Source organism: Callospermophilus lateralis, chromosome 13 (genome assembly GCF_048772815.1).
Source record: "Callospermophilus lateralis isolate mCalLat2 chromosome 13, mCalLat2.hap1, whole genome shotgun sequence".
Taxonomy (NCBI): domain Eukaryota; kingdom Metazoa; phylum Chordata; class Mammalia; order Rodentia; family Sciuridae; genus Callospermophilus; species Callospermophilus lateralis.
Genome location: NC_135317.1, coordinates 110,302,318 through 110,316,897, shown reverse-complemented (window position 1 = coordinate 110,316,897; position 14,580 = coordinate 110,302,318). Strand labels below are relative to the sequence as shown.

Genomic DNA, 14,580 nt, shown 5'->3' with positions numbered 1-14,580 from the left:
CATCAGTGCTGTGCTGTCTGTTCTCCCAGGGGTGACAGCAGTGACAATACTTACTGTCACCCCTGCCAGAACAAAGTGCCATCAGAGAATATGGACACGGCACTTTGTATCTCCTCTGTGGAGTCCTGCAGGTCGAGCTGTTCCAGCTGACTTCTCAGGAAGGGCACCTGCACCTGGGAAGGAGGACCCTGAGGTGGCTGTCACATAGATGCCCGTTTAATGTACACATGCCACATGGTCACAGATATGGATGTGGTGCTTTATTCATCAAGAAGCATGAATCACATAGTGTGTAAAGTGTTGGATATAAAACCAGAAGACAGACATGACTCTCACAGTCACCAGCTGTGGACAAATGCTGACATGTGGGGAGACGACCCTTCCCTTCAGCTCCCGAGTCCTGACACCACGTGACATGAAGAGGACTCTTACAAGCATATCAGAATCACTCATCTGCCGGGGCAAATCCCTGCCCTGGCCCTTTGCCCACTACAGCCCTGCACTCCCCGGGGTGGCCAGGGAAAGCTCTGCTGTACACCGTGGCACATTGGGCAGACATGGTGGATGTTTCCTCTCGTGGAGGAAAGGAGGCCATCAGAGTGAGGCAGGAGGAAAAGCAAGTAAGATCAGTGATGGGCAAGAGGCTTGCTAGAGTGGACTGAAGAGGTGGCTTCATAGCTTCTCTTCTATAAGAGGAACCTGCTAGATATGACACAAAGGGACACTCCACAGTCTCCAGTGTGTTGATCCTGCTCATCTCTGTGTGCCATGAGTTCCCCTCATGGACACCTCCTCCAGGGAGCCCTGGCCCTGGCAGCTGGGGTGGGCCGTGCAGGAAGGCCTTTCTGTGGGTACTGGGTACTGACGACTTGGTCTGCCACAGGACCTCCTTGGTAAATCATGTCAACACAAGAAACAAACTAATTGTCACCTGCAGAACCTGACCCAGCAAATGACAAACACACACTTGTCTAGCAGAAGCAGAGACTGGACAGCTGGCCAGACCCTATTACAGCTCAGGGATGCACCCTGAGCCCATGCAGGGCTGCCTGGCCCCAGGTTTGAATGCATCTATGTTGAAAACTCGTCTCTCCACTCTGCCCTCTGGTACCTAAGGCAAATAGGGAAAGAAGGGGGCGTCCACTCTGTCTTTCCAGGGCCAACAGCTGGGGTGCTGGCTTGAGGTCTCCTCCGGCTCCACTGAGTCAGGGACCCACCCTGCTGCTCTACAGTAAGACGCAGCTGCACTGGCTACCAGGCTGGCTGCTGCCTCCTGGCCAGTGGGTTCACCTTACAGGTCTTGGCCTGCTAGAGGGAGCAGGGGCAGCAGTAGGAAGTCACTTCCCCAGGACACAGCTGCCCTTAGGTGACCTGGAATCATCACAATATGGGACAGGTGGCTTGGCGAGGCCTGGGGTGCTCATTACTTCTGAGCATATTATAAATGGACCCCTTTTGTTCTCTGGGCAATGATTAAGGTCACCCTGTTGAAATGAACTGTGTACCAAGAACACATCACTAAGTAAAACCCAAGGCTTTAGAGAGGATGAAAAAAAAAATCTTCATCAAGTTCTTCTCCCTCTGCTAAAATCTGAAATCTGCTGAATCTAATTTGTACAGTCAAGTGGTACACAGGTGTGGACAGCGGAAGTAGGACATTGAAAGCGGAAGTAGGTGAAAACCTGGTGACTGCTGCTCTGAGTGAGGTCCAGGAGCCTGGGCAGCGCCATGTGCCCAAGCTGTGGGGTGGGGGTTACAGTAGCCGAACACCATGCTCAGCTTCCTAATCTGCTCTAGAATCCAGTCTCCTTGTCCTGCTCTAACTTAAACCTCATCTGCCCAGCCCCACCCTATACCAAACCCAGGCAGAACAGCCATCAACACCTGGGCCACTGCACCGTCTCACTCCATCTCCAGGGACCACAGCCTGCTCCAACCTCCCTACTTCCCAAGTCCTCCTGCAGGGGCTGCGACTCCAGGGGAGGGAAACTGCCAGAGACTCTCAGGCTCCCGCCATTCACTCAGGGCAGGGGAGAGGAGTGGGAGAAAGGGATGCACGTTGGCTCCTGGAGAGCTCCTCCCACTTTTCTAACTTCTCAGTTCCCCAGATCTAAAGGAATGTGTTTTCTTCCTGTTACCATGGAAACAACAAATAACATGGGGTGTTGTTTTGTTTTTCCAAGTTTCAAAATACTTTCCAAACCTTTCAGAATTTTTTCTAGGGCAGTTTTAATACATTTGGTTTCTCATTTCAGGCTGGAATACTTATGTTCCTTGCACTACTTGTATGCTGGAAGAGTTTCTGATACAACCTGTGTATTCTGCTCTGGAGGTGCAGCTACATATAGGCAAGTAGAGCATGCCTGGCCACATCCCAGCAAGGTGCCACCGAGGCCCTTCCTGCGCTTTGCCTCCTCCTCCCCTACAACATCTGCCACAGGTCTGCACTGGCTTGAGATGCACCAGCTGCGATCTGCGACCAGCAGACCTCTGGGGGGAATCTGTAATGTCCACTTCAAACTCTGGGTGTTTTCAAATGCTTGGTATTTAAAATAATGTGGATAGACATTTAAATTTTTAATCATTTTTTTCTTAAAAATGTTTGGCATTCAAGAAAAACACAAGTCACCTAGATTTTTTGGTTGCAACATTTCTAGCTGCATGAGAAAGGCAGGTGTTGGCATTTCCCTCACTCAAAGCAGAGCAGTCAGGTGCTGGGGAAGAGGGTGCCAGCGTGCCCTGGCATTCCTGTCTGAGCTCCTGTGAACCCACACAGATGCACAGCTGGACTCACACACACAGCCTGGTCCCTGACTGCCCTCAACTGACACAGAGACTTTCACCTGGGCTGCACAAGTCCATCCCCCTGCAGATGTGGTGCCAACTCAGTCACTCCAACCCACTTCCAGTCAAGAATTCAAACACATTATCCCTTGAAATCACAAAAACACCAAGGCCAGCACACTTGGGTTGGCCCTAAGAACAGTAGCACAGCTGCTGCTCTCCGGACATTCCTAAGGGATTACAAGCAGGAGCTGCACCCATGAGAAAGGAGCATGCACCTGGGCAGGAGTGAATGTAGGACTGGACAGGGTCACCTTCCCCTGGATTCCCCTCATCACCTCCCTCTGTGAACTAGCCCGTGTCCTTCTTGACCTCATATACATGGTTCAGCTTGATTTTGCTTATTACCAAATTATGTGAATCATCACTAATGAGACCTACTACAGTTCAGGAAAAGTCTAACAACATTTATGATAATGCAATGTATAATCAGAAGATCAGGTCCACGATACAGCGTGGCCTATGCCTTAGCTGTGCAGGAGGCAGGTGGGGAGTGAGCCTCAGCCTCCAAGGTAGCCGCCACTCAGGCAGGAGGCAGGACAGGGTGGGGTCATGAAGGGCTGGTAGCTTTGCAAATTGCAAACTGCAGGGCCCCTTGAAACTGCCTCTCCTTGGAAGCCTGCAGTGGCGACCACACTGCCCTCCAAGGATGATGAGCCCTCCAGTCAGCCTTTACTGACAGGGATATGCATGCCTGGCAACCACTGCAGGCCATGTCTACCCTTGGAAGTGCACACCCTCCTGACACCCAGAAGGCAGTCACTCCAGGGAACAGCAGCAGCTTTATAAGATCAGAGAATTTTTGGAATTAATTGTACCCTCACAAGGATTTCAAATAATTTGGAAATAAAAATTTTGTTCTACATCCCATGAACATGAATACATTTATAAAACAGCCCATTGTTGATCTGAGGTCACTGATTTAAAATATAACTTGGTAAATTTATAGGGAGTGAGGGAGGGATAAGGACAGGATCAGCCTGAAACATATTTGGATTGGTTTTATACAAACACAGTATTTGTGGTTGTATCTCAACACTATCCAGCAAATATGAAGATGCTTGAAGGGAAAGAGCAGGATTTTAAATTCACTTTAGAATTAAACATCAATAAGACTCTTACCACCTCTTCTGACCAAATTCAGGAATGAAAAAGGGGTAACTAACTAAGGTCCCTGGAAACCGGCTTCCCTTCCACACTCCTCAGCCGGTGCCGGTGGCCATCTGCTATCTGGGCCACACTTGGTGACGCCCTGTTCTTGTCTTGCACATGTGTCTGGGGCAGGACCATCTGATTCTGACTGGGGCTAACAGAAATCAGGCAGAGCTTGATTAAGAATGGAGCAGAGGCAGAGCCACTCCAAAGCAGTGGGCCAGGGTGAGCAGCGCTTGGCCCTCACTGCGCACCGTGAGCAAAGCCTTGGAGGGTAGGTGGGTGTGCAAAGGGCCGGCTATGGTGGAGGGCATGGCTCAGGACCAGGCCACTACTTGACCAGCTCCTGATAGAACTCGGAGCGCAGGAAGCGAGGCAGTGAATCCTTCTCCATCAGGGCATGGACTTTCTTCTGGGCAGAGTCGAAGCTGCTCAGGGAAGGCTCCACCAGGTTCTTCACCGTGAGGTCCTTGGTGAAGTGGTCGATGTTCACCTGTGGACCAGAAGCAAGGCTGCAGGGTCAGCCCAGGCTGCAGGTGGAGAGGGGCGGAGAAGGAGGCTAAAGGTACCAATAAAACACCTGAGGGAAGAGTCCTAAACAGGGAGAAGGCCGGGTGAGTCAGCCCTGGGGCCAAGCAAGCACACTCCGGTGACTCAGACTCTCCCAGCCGCCCTCGACGCCCGCCCCACCAGAACCTGCACAGCAGGCAGCACACTGTTGAGCCTAGCAAGACCAAGGAGACACTGCTTTACAGAACACACACGCACACACAAACACATACACATGCTCACACACATTCACGTGAACACACATGCACATGATCATACACATACACATGAACACACATGCATGTCTGCACACACCTGCAAATATGTACATATGCACATGCTCACACACATACACATGAATGCACACAAAACATGTGCACACATGAACCCATACACATGTGCACACATGCACCCACATGCATGCATGCATGCGCACACACACACCTGCACATGCTCACACACATGCACCTGCACATGTGTATACATGCACATGCTCTCATAAACACATATGAACACCCATGCGCATGTACACCCACATACATGTGCACGCATGCACCCATGAACATGCATACACATGTACCTGCACATGCTCATACCCGCACATGCTCACATGCATACACATGCACCTGCACATGCTCACACATACACATGCTCACACACATACACTTAATCATGCTCACACATGTACACACACATGCTCACACATGCACATGCACACACATACATGATCACATATGTACATGCACACAGAGACACACACCTGCATGTGTTCACACATGCACATATTCACACACATGCACCTGCACACCCATGCACATGCTCACACAGTGCCCACACATGTACCCATAAACATGCTCACATGCTCACACAAGCACATACATGCAGCCACACATATGAACATCATGCACATGCATGCTTGCACACACACACACACACACACACACACACATGCACACACACAGAACGTTCAGTGGCTTTGAGACCAGAACACTAAGGAGTGTGTCTGAGTTCAGGGGTGTTGCCATTGAATCTCACACCTTTCTGCCACAGCATTTGCTTTCACACCTTGCAGAGGGAGCAGAGAGAAAAGGAAATTTTGACCAGGGACCCATGACCTCATCCATGACTCTAGAAAATCAAGAAAATGAGGAAACAGGAGAGAATGATCACATAGCTGCTAACATTTGTTGAGTGGTTCATCTCTGCCGGTGGTGTGCTCTTCCTGTGGATAAACTTGGGGATCCTATAACCACATCAAGAGGGTACTGCCATCTATCTTCATTTCTCAGCTGAAGCAGAGGTGTGGAAACAGTATGTGATTTGCTCAGGGTCACAGTGATGAAAAGCAAATCAAGAAGCCAGCAGAGCCATGGAAGGTGGTGGGCTCACATATGCTGTGTGCAGGGCCATGCACTGCCCAAGCTGGGCATCACTCATATCAGGACTGTGTGGCCGGTTCCCCTGTGGCTGAGCAGGGCTCAGCCTCAAGAACATGCCTGAGTGTGATTTGAAAAGAATGTTTGTACTTCACAATATGCTTCAATGACTCTCAAGGGCTCTAAGTGTAATAGAGAAGAAAACAGAATCAAAAGGGCCAGTGGTCCTAAGCTGGAACCCTGGAGGCGATCTGAGGGTCTCTCCTGGGTGTACTGGAGGTCCTGCCACTGAACAGAGCCATTTCCGGAATTGAGATACTGAGGAGCAGCAGTAGGCTAATCAGAGACTAAGGCAGGCCTGGGGAGGACAGGGCAGGAAGACAGCAGGACGGAGCTGTGCTTGTGAGCTCAGGGCAAGTGCCCGGTACCGCCCCGTGGAAGAGTGGGGGGCGGGGGAAGCCTGCAGGAGGACAGGGCCAAGACCGGCCTTTCATGCCAGTTCTCTGGCTGCAAGCTCAAACTGCAAATCCAGGGGCAGGAGTCTGGCCAGAGGGGCGGCCACAGCAGACTCCTCTATTCTCAGTTCAGAGCTCCTCCCACTGTATTGGCACCTCCTTTCTCCACAGAAAAGTCTTAACTGGGTGGCTCCAGAAATCTTCTCGGTGGCTGATTTTAGGACTGTCAAAAAAGAGTCTCTACAAAAGAGTTCAATGTAGATTAACTTCCTATTTTCGAGTTGCCCTCTTTTACTTGGCCACTGGCCGGGAAGAAATCAGCACTCCAGGTGCTGGACGCCCCTTTACTTGTTTCCACAACTACTAAACCAGCATAGTAGTTTGTAGAAATGTGTAAACAAGGCCTCTGGCCTTGAGCTGGGCTTCACAGAGATGTCTACCCTTCTAAGAGAAGTTACAACTGGGCCCATGGTAACAGCCGGCAGGGGGAGGGAAGAAAGGGGAGAAGAAGCTCTCCCCTCCTCAGGAGCTGTCCTTGAGGGGTTAACTTGCCCAGAACAGTGAAAGAAAAGCTGCTTTTATGTGAACTTCTGCAGACTATGAACTTCTGAGCCCCGCCCCTTACATGCTGGGTGTAAAACTGAAACTCCCTGAACTTGGGGTTCAGGGGATTGATTGATTACAGCAAAGGCTGTGCCCTCTGAACCTGGCTGCAGCCAAATAAAACTGTGTCCTGCTGTCTTTAGTGCCTTGCCTCGTCCCTACATCAATAACTTAAATGTAGGGCTGGGATGGTGGCTCAGTGGTAGAGTGCTCGCCTAGCGCGCACGGGACCCGGGTTCAATTCTCAGCATCACATAAAAATAAAGGAATTGTGTTGTGTCCATCTACAAAAAAAAAAAAAAAAAAAAAAAAAAAAAAAAAAGTTTCTCTCTCTCTCTCTCTCTCTCTCTTTAAAAAAAAATATAACTTAGATGTAGGCAAATGATGCAATGCACAAGTTGTCTCCACATCCAGCTACACATGGCCATTTCATTTTAAAAATCTTAGTTCCAATCTCTACGATTGTATCTCAGACAGATCCTGAAAAGCGAGCTGAAGGAAAAATTCAGAGAAACAAAAAACTTGGATGACTACTTTCTGTAATATACATCAATCTTTTCAAATTGAAAAAGTGAATATTTACATCAAAATGCAAGATTAGCAAAATTTATTAAACATAGATGAATGCAAAACGTCCATAGTCAAGAGAAACAAGCTCTGAGAGAACACAGGCCTGAGAGAATTGCACAGAGCCACACATCTAGTATATCCACTGACCTCAGGACATCACCCAGACAGTCCTGTGTGCCAGTGCCCAGGCAGGGTCCACCGCTCTGCTGTCCTGCTCTGGCTCATTACCCAGGGGCAGGATCCACTTCCCTACTGTTCTGCTCTGGGTCATCACCCAGGGGCAGGATCCACCTCTCTGCTGTGTGGCTCTGGCTCATCACCCAGGGACAGGATCCACCTCTCTGCTGTGTGGCTCTAACTCATCACCCAGGGGCAGGATCCACCTCTCTGCTGTGTGGCTCTGGCTCATCACCCAGGGACAGGATCCACCTCTCTGCTGTGTGGCTCTAACTCATCACCCAGGGGCAGGATCCACCTCTCTGCTGTGTGGCTCTGGCTCATTACCCAGGGACAGGATCCACCTCTCTGCTGTCCTGCTCTGGCTCATCACCCAGGGACAGGATCCACCTCTCTGCTGTGTGGCTCTAACTCATCACCCAGGGACAGGATCCACCTCTCTGCTGTGTGGCTCTGGCTCATCACCCAGGGGCAGGATCCACCTCTCTGCTGTGTGGCTCTGACTCATTACCCAGGGGCAGGATCCACCTCTCTGCTGTGTGGCTCTGGCTCATCACCCAGGGACAGGATCCACCTCTCTGCTGTCCTGCTCTGGCTCATCACCCAGGGACAGGATCCACCTCTCTGCTGTGTGGCTCTGACTCATTACCCAGGGGCAGGATCCACCTCTCTGCTGTGTGGCTCTGACTCATTACCCAGGGGCAGGATCCACCTCTCTGCTGTGTGGCTCTGGCTCATCACCCAGGGACAGGATCCACCTCTCTGCTGTGTGGCTCTGACTCATTACCCAGGGGCAGGATCCACCTCTCTGCTGTGTGGCTCTGACTCATTACCCAGGGGCAGGATCCACCTCTCTGCTGTGTGGCTCTGGCTCATCACCCAGGGACAGGATCCACCTCTCTGCTGTCCTTCTCTGGCTCATCACCCAGGGACAGGATCCACCTCTCTGCTGTGTGGCTCTGACTCATTACCCAGGGGCAGGATCCACCTCTCTGCTGTGTGGCTCTGACTCATTACCCAGGGGCAGGATCCACCTCTCTGCTGTCCTTCTCTGGCTCATCACCCAGGGACAGGATCCACCTCTCTGCTGTCCTTCTCTGGCTCATTACCCAGGGACAGGATCCACCTCTCTGCTGTGTGGCTCTGGCTCATCACCCAGGGGCAGGATCCACCTCTCTGCTGTGTGGCTCTGGCTCATCACCCAGGGGCAGGATCCACCTCTCTGCTGTCCTTCTCTGGCTCATTACCCAGGGGCAGGATCCACCTCTCTGCTGTGTGGCTCTGGCTCATTACCCAGGGCCAGGATCCACCTCTCTGCTGTGTGGCTCTAACTCATTACCCAGGGGCAGGATCCACCTCTCTGCTGTGTGGCTCTAACTCATTACCCAGGGACAGGATCCACCTCTCTGCTGTGTGGCTCTAACTCATTACCCAGGGGCAGGATCCACCTCTCTGCTGTGTGGCTCTAACTCATTACCCAGGGGCAGGATCCACCTCTCTGCTGTGTGGCTCTAACTCATTACCCAGGGGCAGGATCCACCTCTCTGCTGTGTGGCTCTAACTCATTACCCAGGGACAGGATCCACCTCTCTGCTGTCCTGCTCTGGCTCATCACCCAGGGACAGGATCCACCTCTCTGCTGTGTGGCTCTGACTCATTACCCAGGGGCAGGATCCACCTCTCTGCTGTGTGGCTCTAACTCATCACCCAGGGGCAGGATCCACCTCTCTGCTGTCCTTCTCTGGCTCATTACCCAGGGGCAGGATCCACCTCTCTGCTGTGTGGCTCTGGCTCATTACCCAGGGCCAGGATCCACCTCTCTGCTGTGTGGCTCTAACTCATTACCCAGGGGCAGGATCCACCTCTCTGCTGTGTGGCTCTAACTCATTACCCAGGGGCAGGATCCACCTCTCTGCTGTGTGGCTCTGGCTCATTACCCAGGGGCAGGATCCACCTCTCTGCTGTGTGGCTCTGGCTCATTACCCAGGGACAGGATCCACCTCTCTGCTGTCCTGCTCTAACTCATTACCCAGGGGCAGGATTCACTTCCCTACTGTTCTGCTCTGGCTCATTACCCAGGGGCAGGATCCACCTCTCTGCTGTGTGGCTCTGGCTCATCACCCAGGGACAGGATCCACCTCTCTGCTGTGTGGCTCTAACTCATTACCCAGGGGCAGGATCCACCTCTCTGCTGTGTGGCTCTGGCTCATTACCCAGGGACAGGATCCACCTCTCTGCTGTCCTGCTCTAACTCATTACCCAGGGGCAGGATCCACCTCTCTGCTGTGTGGCTCTGGCTCATTACCCAGGGACAGGATCCACCTCTCTGCTGTCCTGCTCTAACTCATTACCCAGGGGCAGGATCCACCTCTCTGCTGTGTGGCTCTGGCTCATCACCCAGGGGCAGGATCCACCTCTCTGCTGTCCTGCTCTAACTCATTACCCAGGGGCAGGATCCACTTCCCTACTGTTCTGCTCTGGGTCATCACCCAGGGGCAGGATTCACCTCTCTGCTGTGTGGCTCTGGCTCATCACCCAGGGGCAGGATCCACCTCTCTGCTGTGTGGCTCTGGCTCATCACCCAGGGGCAGGATCCACCTCTCTGCTGTGTGGCTCTGGCTCATTACCCAGGGACAGGATCCACCTCTCTGCTGTCCTGCTCTAACTCATTACCCAGGGGCAGGATTCACTTCCCTACTGTTCTGCTCTGGCTCATCACCCAGGGGCAGGATCCACCTCTCTGCTGTGTGGCTCTGGCTCATCACCCAGGGACAGGATCCACCTCTCTGCTGTGTGGCTCTAACTCATTACCCAGGGACAGGATCCACCTCTCTGCTGTGTGGCTCTGGCTCATTACCCAGGGACAGGATCCACCTCTCTGCTGTCCTGCTCTAACTCATTACCCAGGGGCAGGATCCACCTCTCTGCTGTGTGGCTCTGGCTCATTACCCAGGGACAGGATCCACCTCTCTGCTGTGTGGCTCTGGCTCATCACCCAGGGGCAGGATCCACCTCTCTGCTGTCCTGCTCTAACTCATTACCCAGGGGCAGGATCCACTTCCCTACTGTTCTGCTCTGGGTCATCACCCAGGGGCAGGATTCACCTCTCTGCTGTGTGGCTCTGGCTCATCACCCAGGGGCAGGATCCACCTCTCTGCTGTGTGGCTCTGGCTCATCACCCAGGGGCAGGATCCACCTCTCTGCTGTGTGGCTCTGGCTCATTACCCAGGGACAGGATCCACCTCTCTGCTGTCCTGCTCTAACTCATTACCCAGGGGCAGGATCCACCTCTCTGCTGTGTGGCTCTGGCTCATTACCCAGGGACAGAATCCACCTCTCTGCTGTGTGGCTCTGGCTCATCACCCAGGGACAGGATCCACCTCTCTGCTGTGTGGCTCTGGCTCATTACCCAGGGACAGGATCCACCTCTCTGCTGTCCTGCTCTGGCTCATCACCCAGGGGCAGGATCCACCTCTCTGCTGTCCTTCTCTGGCGCATTACCCAGGGGCAGTATCCACCTTCCTGTTGTCCTGCTCTGACTCATTACCCAGGGGTAGGATCCACTTCCCTACTGTTCTGCTCTGGCTCATTACCCAGGGGCAGGATTCATCTCCTTGGTGTCTTGCTCTGGCTCGTTACCCAGGGGATAGGATCTTTCTCTTTGGCTCATTACCAGGGGGCAGGGTCCACCTCCCTTCTGCCCTTCTCTGGCTCTTTACCGAGCGATAGGATCTACCTCCTTGATACCCTGCTCTGGCTCATTTACAAGGGGTCTGAAAATACTTCTCTGGTGCCCTGCTTGCTCATACCAGGGGCAGAATCACCTTTCCGGTCCTCTGCTCTGCCTTATTATCAGGGAGCAAAATCCACCTCTTTGCCATGGCTGGTTACCCAGGAGACGGTATCTACCTACTGCCCTCTCTGGCTCACAATGCAGGGCCTGCATTTGGAATCCATGCATAGGATTATTCCATTCCATCAGCCTGTGTCATTTAGAAGGGAGGTCTGTTATTTTAATTGGAAGCTTGTGATTCGTGTCCTCTGTTTTCTTGTTCTAGTAGGTTATCCAGCCAGGATTTATTTTGAAACTATTTAAAAATCATATTTTCATACCAATGATAACTTCAAAGGGAGAGCAATGTTTTCCTGGAGCTTAGAACAACTTTCAAAGGTCTGGGTGATTTCCACCGTTTTTAGATATTTCAACAAATCTTAGAATCCTATGAATAGGAATGACGTCAGTAGGAATGCAAGCTGCAGAGGAGAATATACTGGGACTAGGGAGTGCAGTCGTAACCTAACTCCAACGTCACCTCCATTCCAGTTCACCTGCTCACTGTACATAGGGTCCAGAGGGACAGAAGATAGGATGCTGGGCCCTAATGGCAGCCCAGGAGGGAGAGCTCGTAGTGGGCATGGAGGAGCGGAAGGCAAGCGGGGTATCCCAGAGCTCAGCACAGAGAGGGATCCCGTTCCCTCCAGCACCTTTCAGCTCCTGGACTGCCCAAGGTCCTCTGCACTCCTGGCCTGATGGCCACTGGTCATGGCAGGAGCGCATCTGTCACCCATGGGTGTACAATTTGCCATCCATCCATATACATGGTCCTCTCAAAAGGACCAGAGAGGGATGACAAAGGAGCTAACAATTGATGCTGTGACTGCAGCTCTTGGCCCTGGGGAGCAGAGGGCAGTGGGATTCCCTGCCAGTCACCGTGAAGGCTGTGTTGCTGCCTGAAGGCATGCTCGGCCAGTCTCGCTGAGACCTCTAGTGTCCAGGCTGGGTTTAGAGTGGCCTGAGACAGCTCTGATGTCCTTGATGCTGTTCTGCACTTCCTCGTCAGCTTTGAAGTTTGGTTTCAGTAATAGCAAGGAGAAAACCAACTCCCTCAAAGTCTTCTCGTGGCTGAATCAGAGCCGGTCTTGCGGGCTCAGCCAGGGGCACGTGGGCTCCATGTCTAGCATCTATCTGTGCTAGCTTTCATAGACTGAAGTCTTGTCCTGTCGCCCCAAGGACAGAGGAGATGCCCAAGGCTGGGGGCAGGGGAAATAGGATGGGAGAGTAGGGAGGAGGGGGAAGGAGCTGAAGGGTTAGGGTTAGGGGCAAAAAGACAGTGTGGGACAGAGGCGGGATGCTCGGGGGCACCATTAGTCCAGACCCTGGGGTGGGTGCTTCCAAGCCTAATTTAATCCTCCAACAACTCTACAAAGCAGTCTCCCTTATTCCTGTTTCACAAGGGGAGGAACTAGGTTAGAGAGACAGCAATTCCTCCAAGATTGCGGCTTACTGCTCACACCAGGGCATGGGGCCATGGGTGGAAATTGACCAGACAGAATCAAGAGCTCCAGTGTTGCCCTGGGCAGACACTGTGCCACCAGGAGCAGACCTGAGCTCCAGCACCGGCCATATCTCAGCTGGAGCCATCCTGGGGACGAGTGGACCCTGGCTAATGGTGCCCACCCACCTGCCACCAGGACCCACCTCCTTAGGAGCCTCCGTTTGGATGAATTCCTTGTAGATTTGCTTTGCCCTCTCCGCCATCTCGACAGGTGACTGGATCTTCTTGTAGTCCTCACAGGCCAGCCAGAACTCGAGGTTCTCTTCACTGAACTCAGACTGCAGGAAACTTTTGAAGTTGGCAAGGGCATCTAGCAAGGCAAGAAGTCAGTTGGGAAATTTGTTAATTTATTTAGTGACACTGAACCTTTCCACACCTCCCAAGTGACTTCCCAAATGTGTCTGTCATTGACATAAGAACCTTACAAATGTCAATTCCTGGATCTTCACTGCAAACCTGAGAGAAAGGCACTGAAAAGTCCAATTTTACAAGTGAGGCCAGAGAGGTCAGTGACTGCCCACAGAGGCCCACCTGGCCAGGAGGAGAGTGGACTCCAGGCTAGGCAGCTGGACTTGGAGTCCGTGCTTCAGAGCATATCTGCTCAGAGCTGCCTTGTTCTGCTTCTTGGACCAGACTGACCAGTAGCAGCTGCTGTCCACTGCACTTGAGGACACAAGGCCAGGTGTGTGCCAAGAGGAGAGGTCGGGTAGCTCTCCTTCCCTGCGGCTAAAGCTCTCATGAGTCTTAAGCCAAAGGTATCAGTCTCTGTCAAGTGGAAATTTGTAAGGCACGTTCTGTTTGCCAGAAAATGAAACCTGAGGAGATCCCATACAACCAGATCAAGGACTGCAGAGGAACCAGCCATTCTATAGAGTAAGCCAGGCAAATTGATCCCCCAGCCCACAGGACCACCTGAAAACGTCATCAGTCCCCACAGGACCACCAGAGGACCTTGTAGGTCCCCACAGGACCATCTGAGGAAACAGTCTGTCCCCACAGGACCACCTGAGGACCTCATCAGTCCCCACAGGACCACCTGAGGCCCTCATCACTCCCCACAGGACCACCTGACGACCTCATAGTCCCCACAGGACCACCTGAGGACCTCATCAGTCCCACAGGACCACCTGAGGACCTCATAGTCCCCACAGGACCACCTGAGGACCTCATCAGTCCCCACAGGACCACCTGAGGACCTCATCAGTCCCCACAGGATCACCTGAGTACCACATCAGTCCCCACAGGACCACCTGAGGAACGAGTCAGTCCCCACAGGACCACATGAGGCCCTCATCAGTCCCCACAGGACCACCTGAGGACCTCATCCCACAGGACCACCTGAGGACCTCATCAGTCCCCACAGGACCACCTGAGGCCCTCATCAGTCCCCACAGGACCACCTGAGGACCTCATCAGTCCCCACAGGACCACCTGAGGACCTCATCAGTCCCCACAGGACCACCTGAGGCCCTCATCACTCCCCAAGGGACCACCTGAGGACCTCATCACTCCCCACAG

General features: G+C 52.7%; 1 protein-coding gene across 1 annotated transcript in view; it reads right to left on the bottom strand.

Annotated features, from left to right (window-relative positions):
- Positions 1-238: 238 nt before the first annotated feature.
- Positions 239-14,580, bottom strand: part of Rgs5 (regulator of G protein signaling 5) — a 57,579-nt gene continuing 43,237 nt past the window's right edge. The window contains exons 4-5 of the mRNA XM_076832444.2: positions 13,206-13,372; positions 239-4,489 (exon numbers count right to left, since the gene is read on the bottom strand). Of these exons, the coding sequence (XP_076688559.1) occupies positions 4,328-4,489; positions 13,206-13,372 (329 nt within the window). The 3' untranslated portion in view covers positions 239-4,327. The remainder of the gene's footprint in view (positions 4,490-13,205; positions 13,373-14,580) is intronic.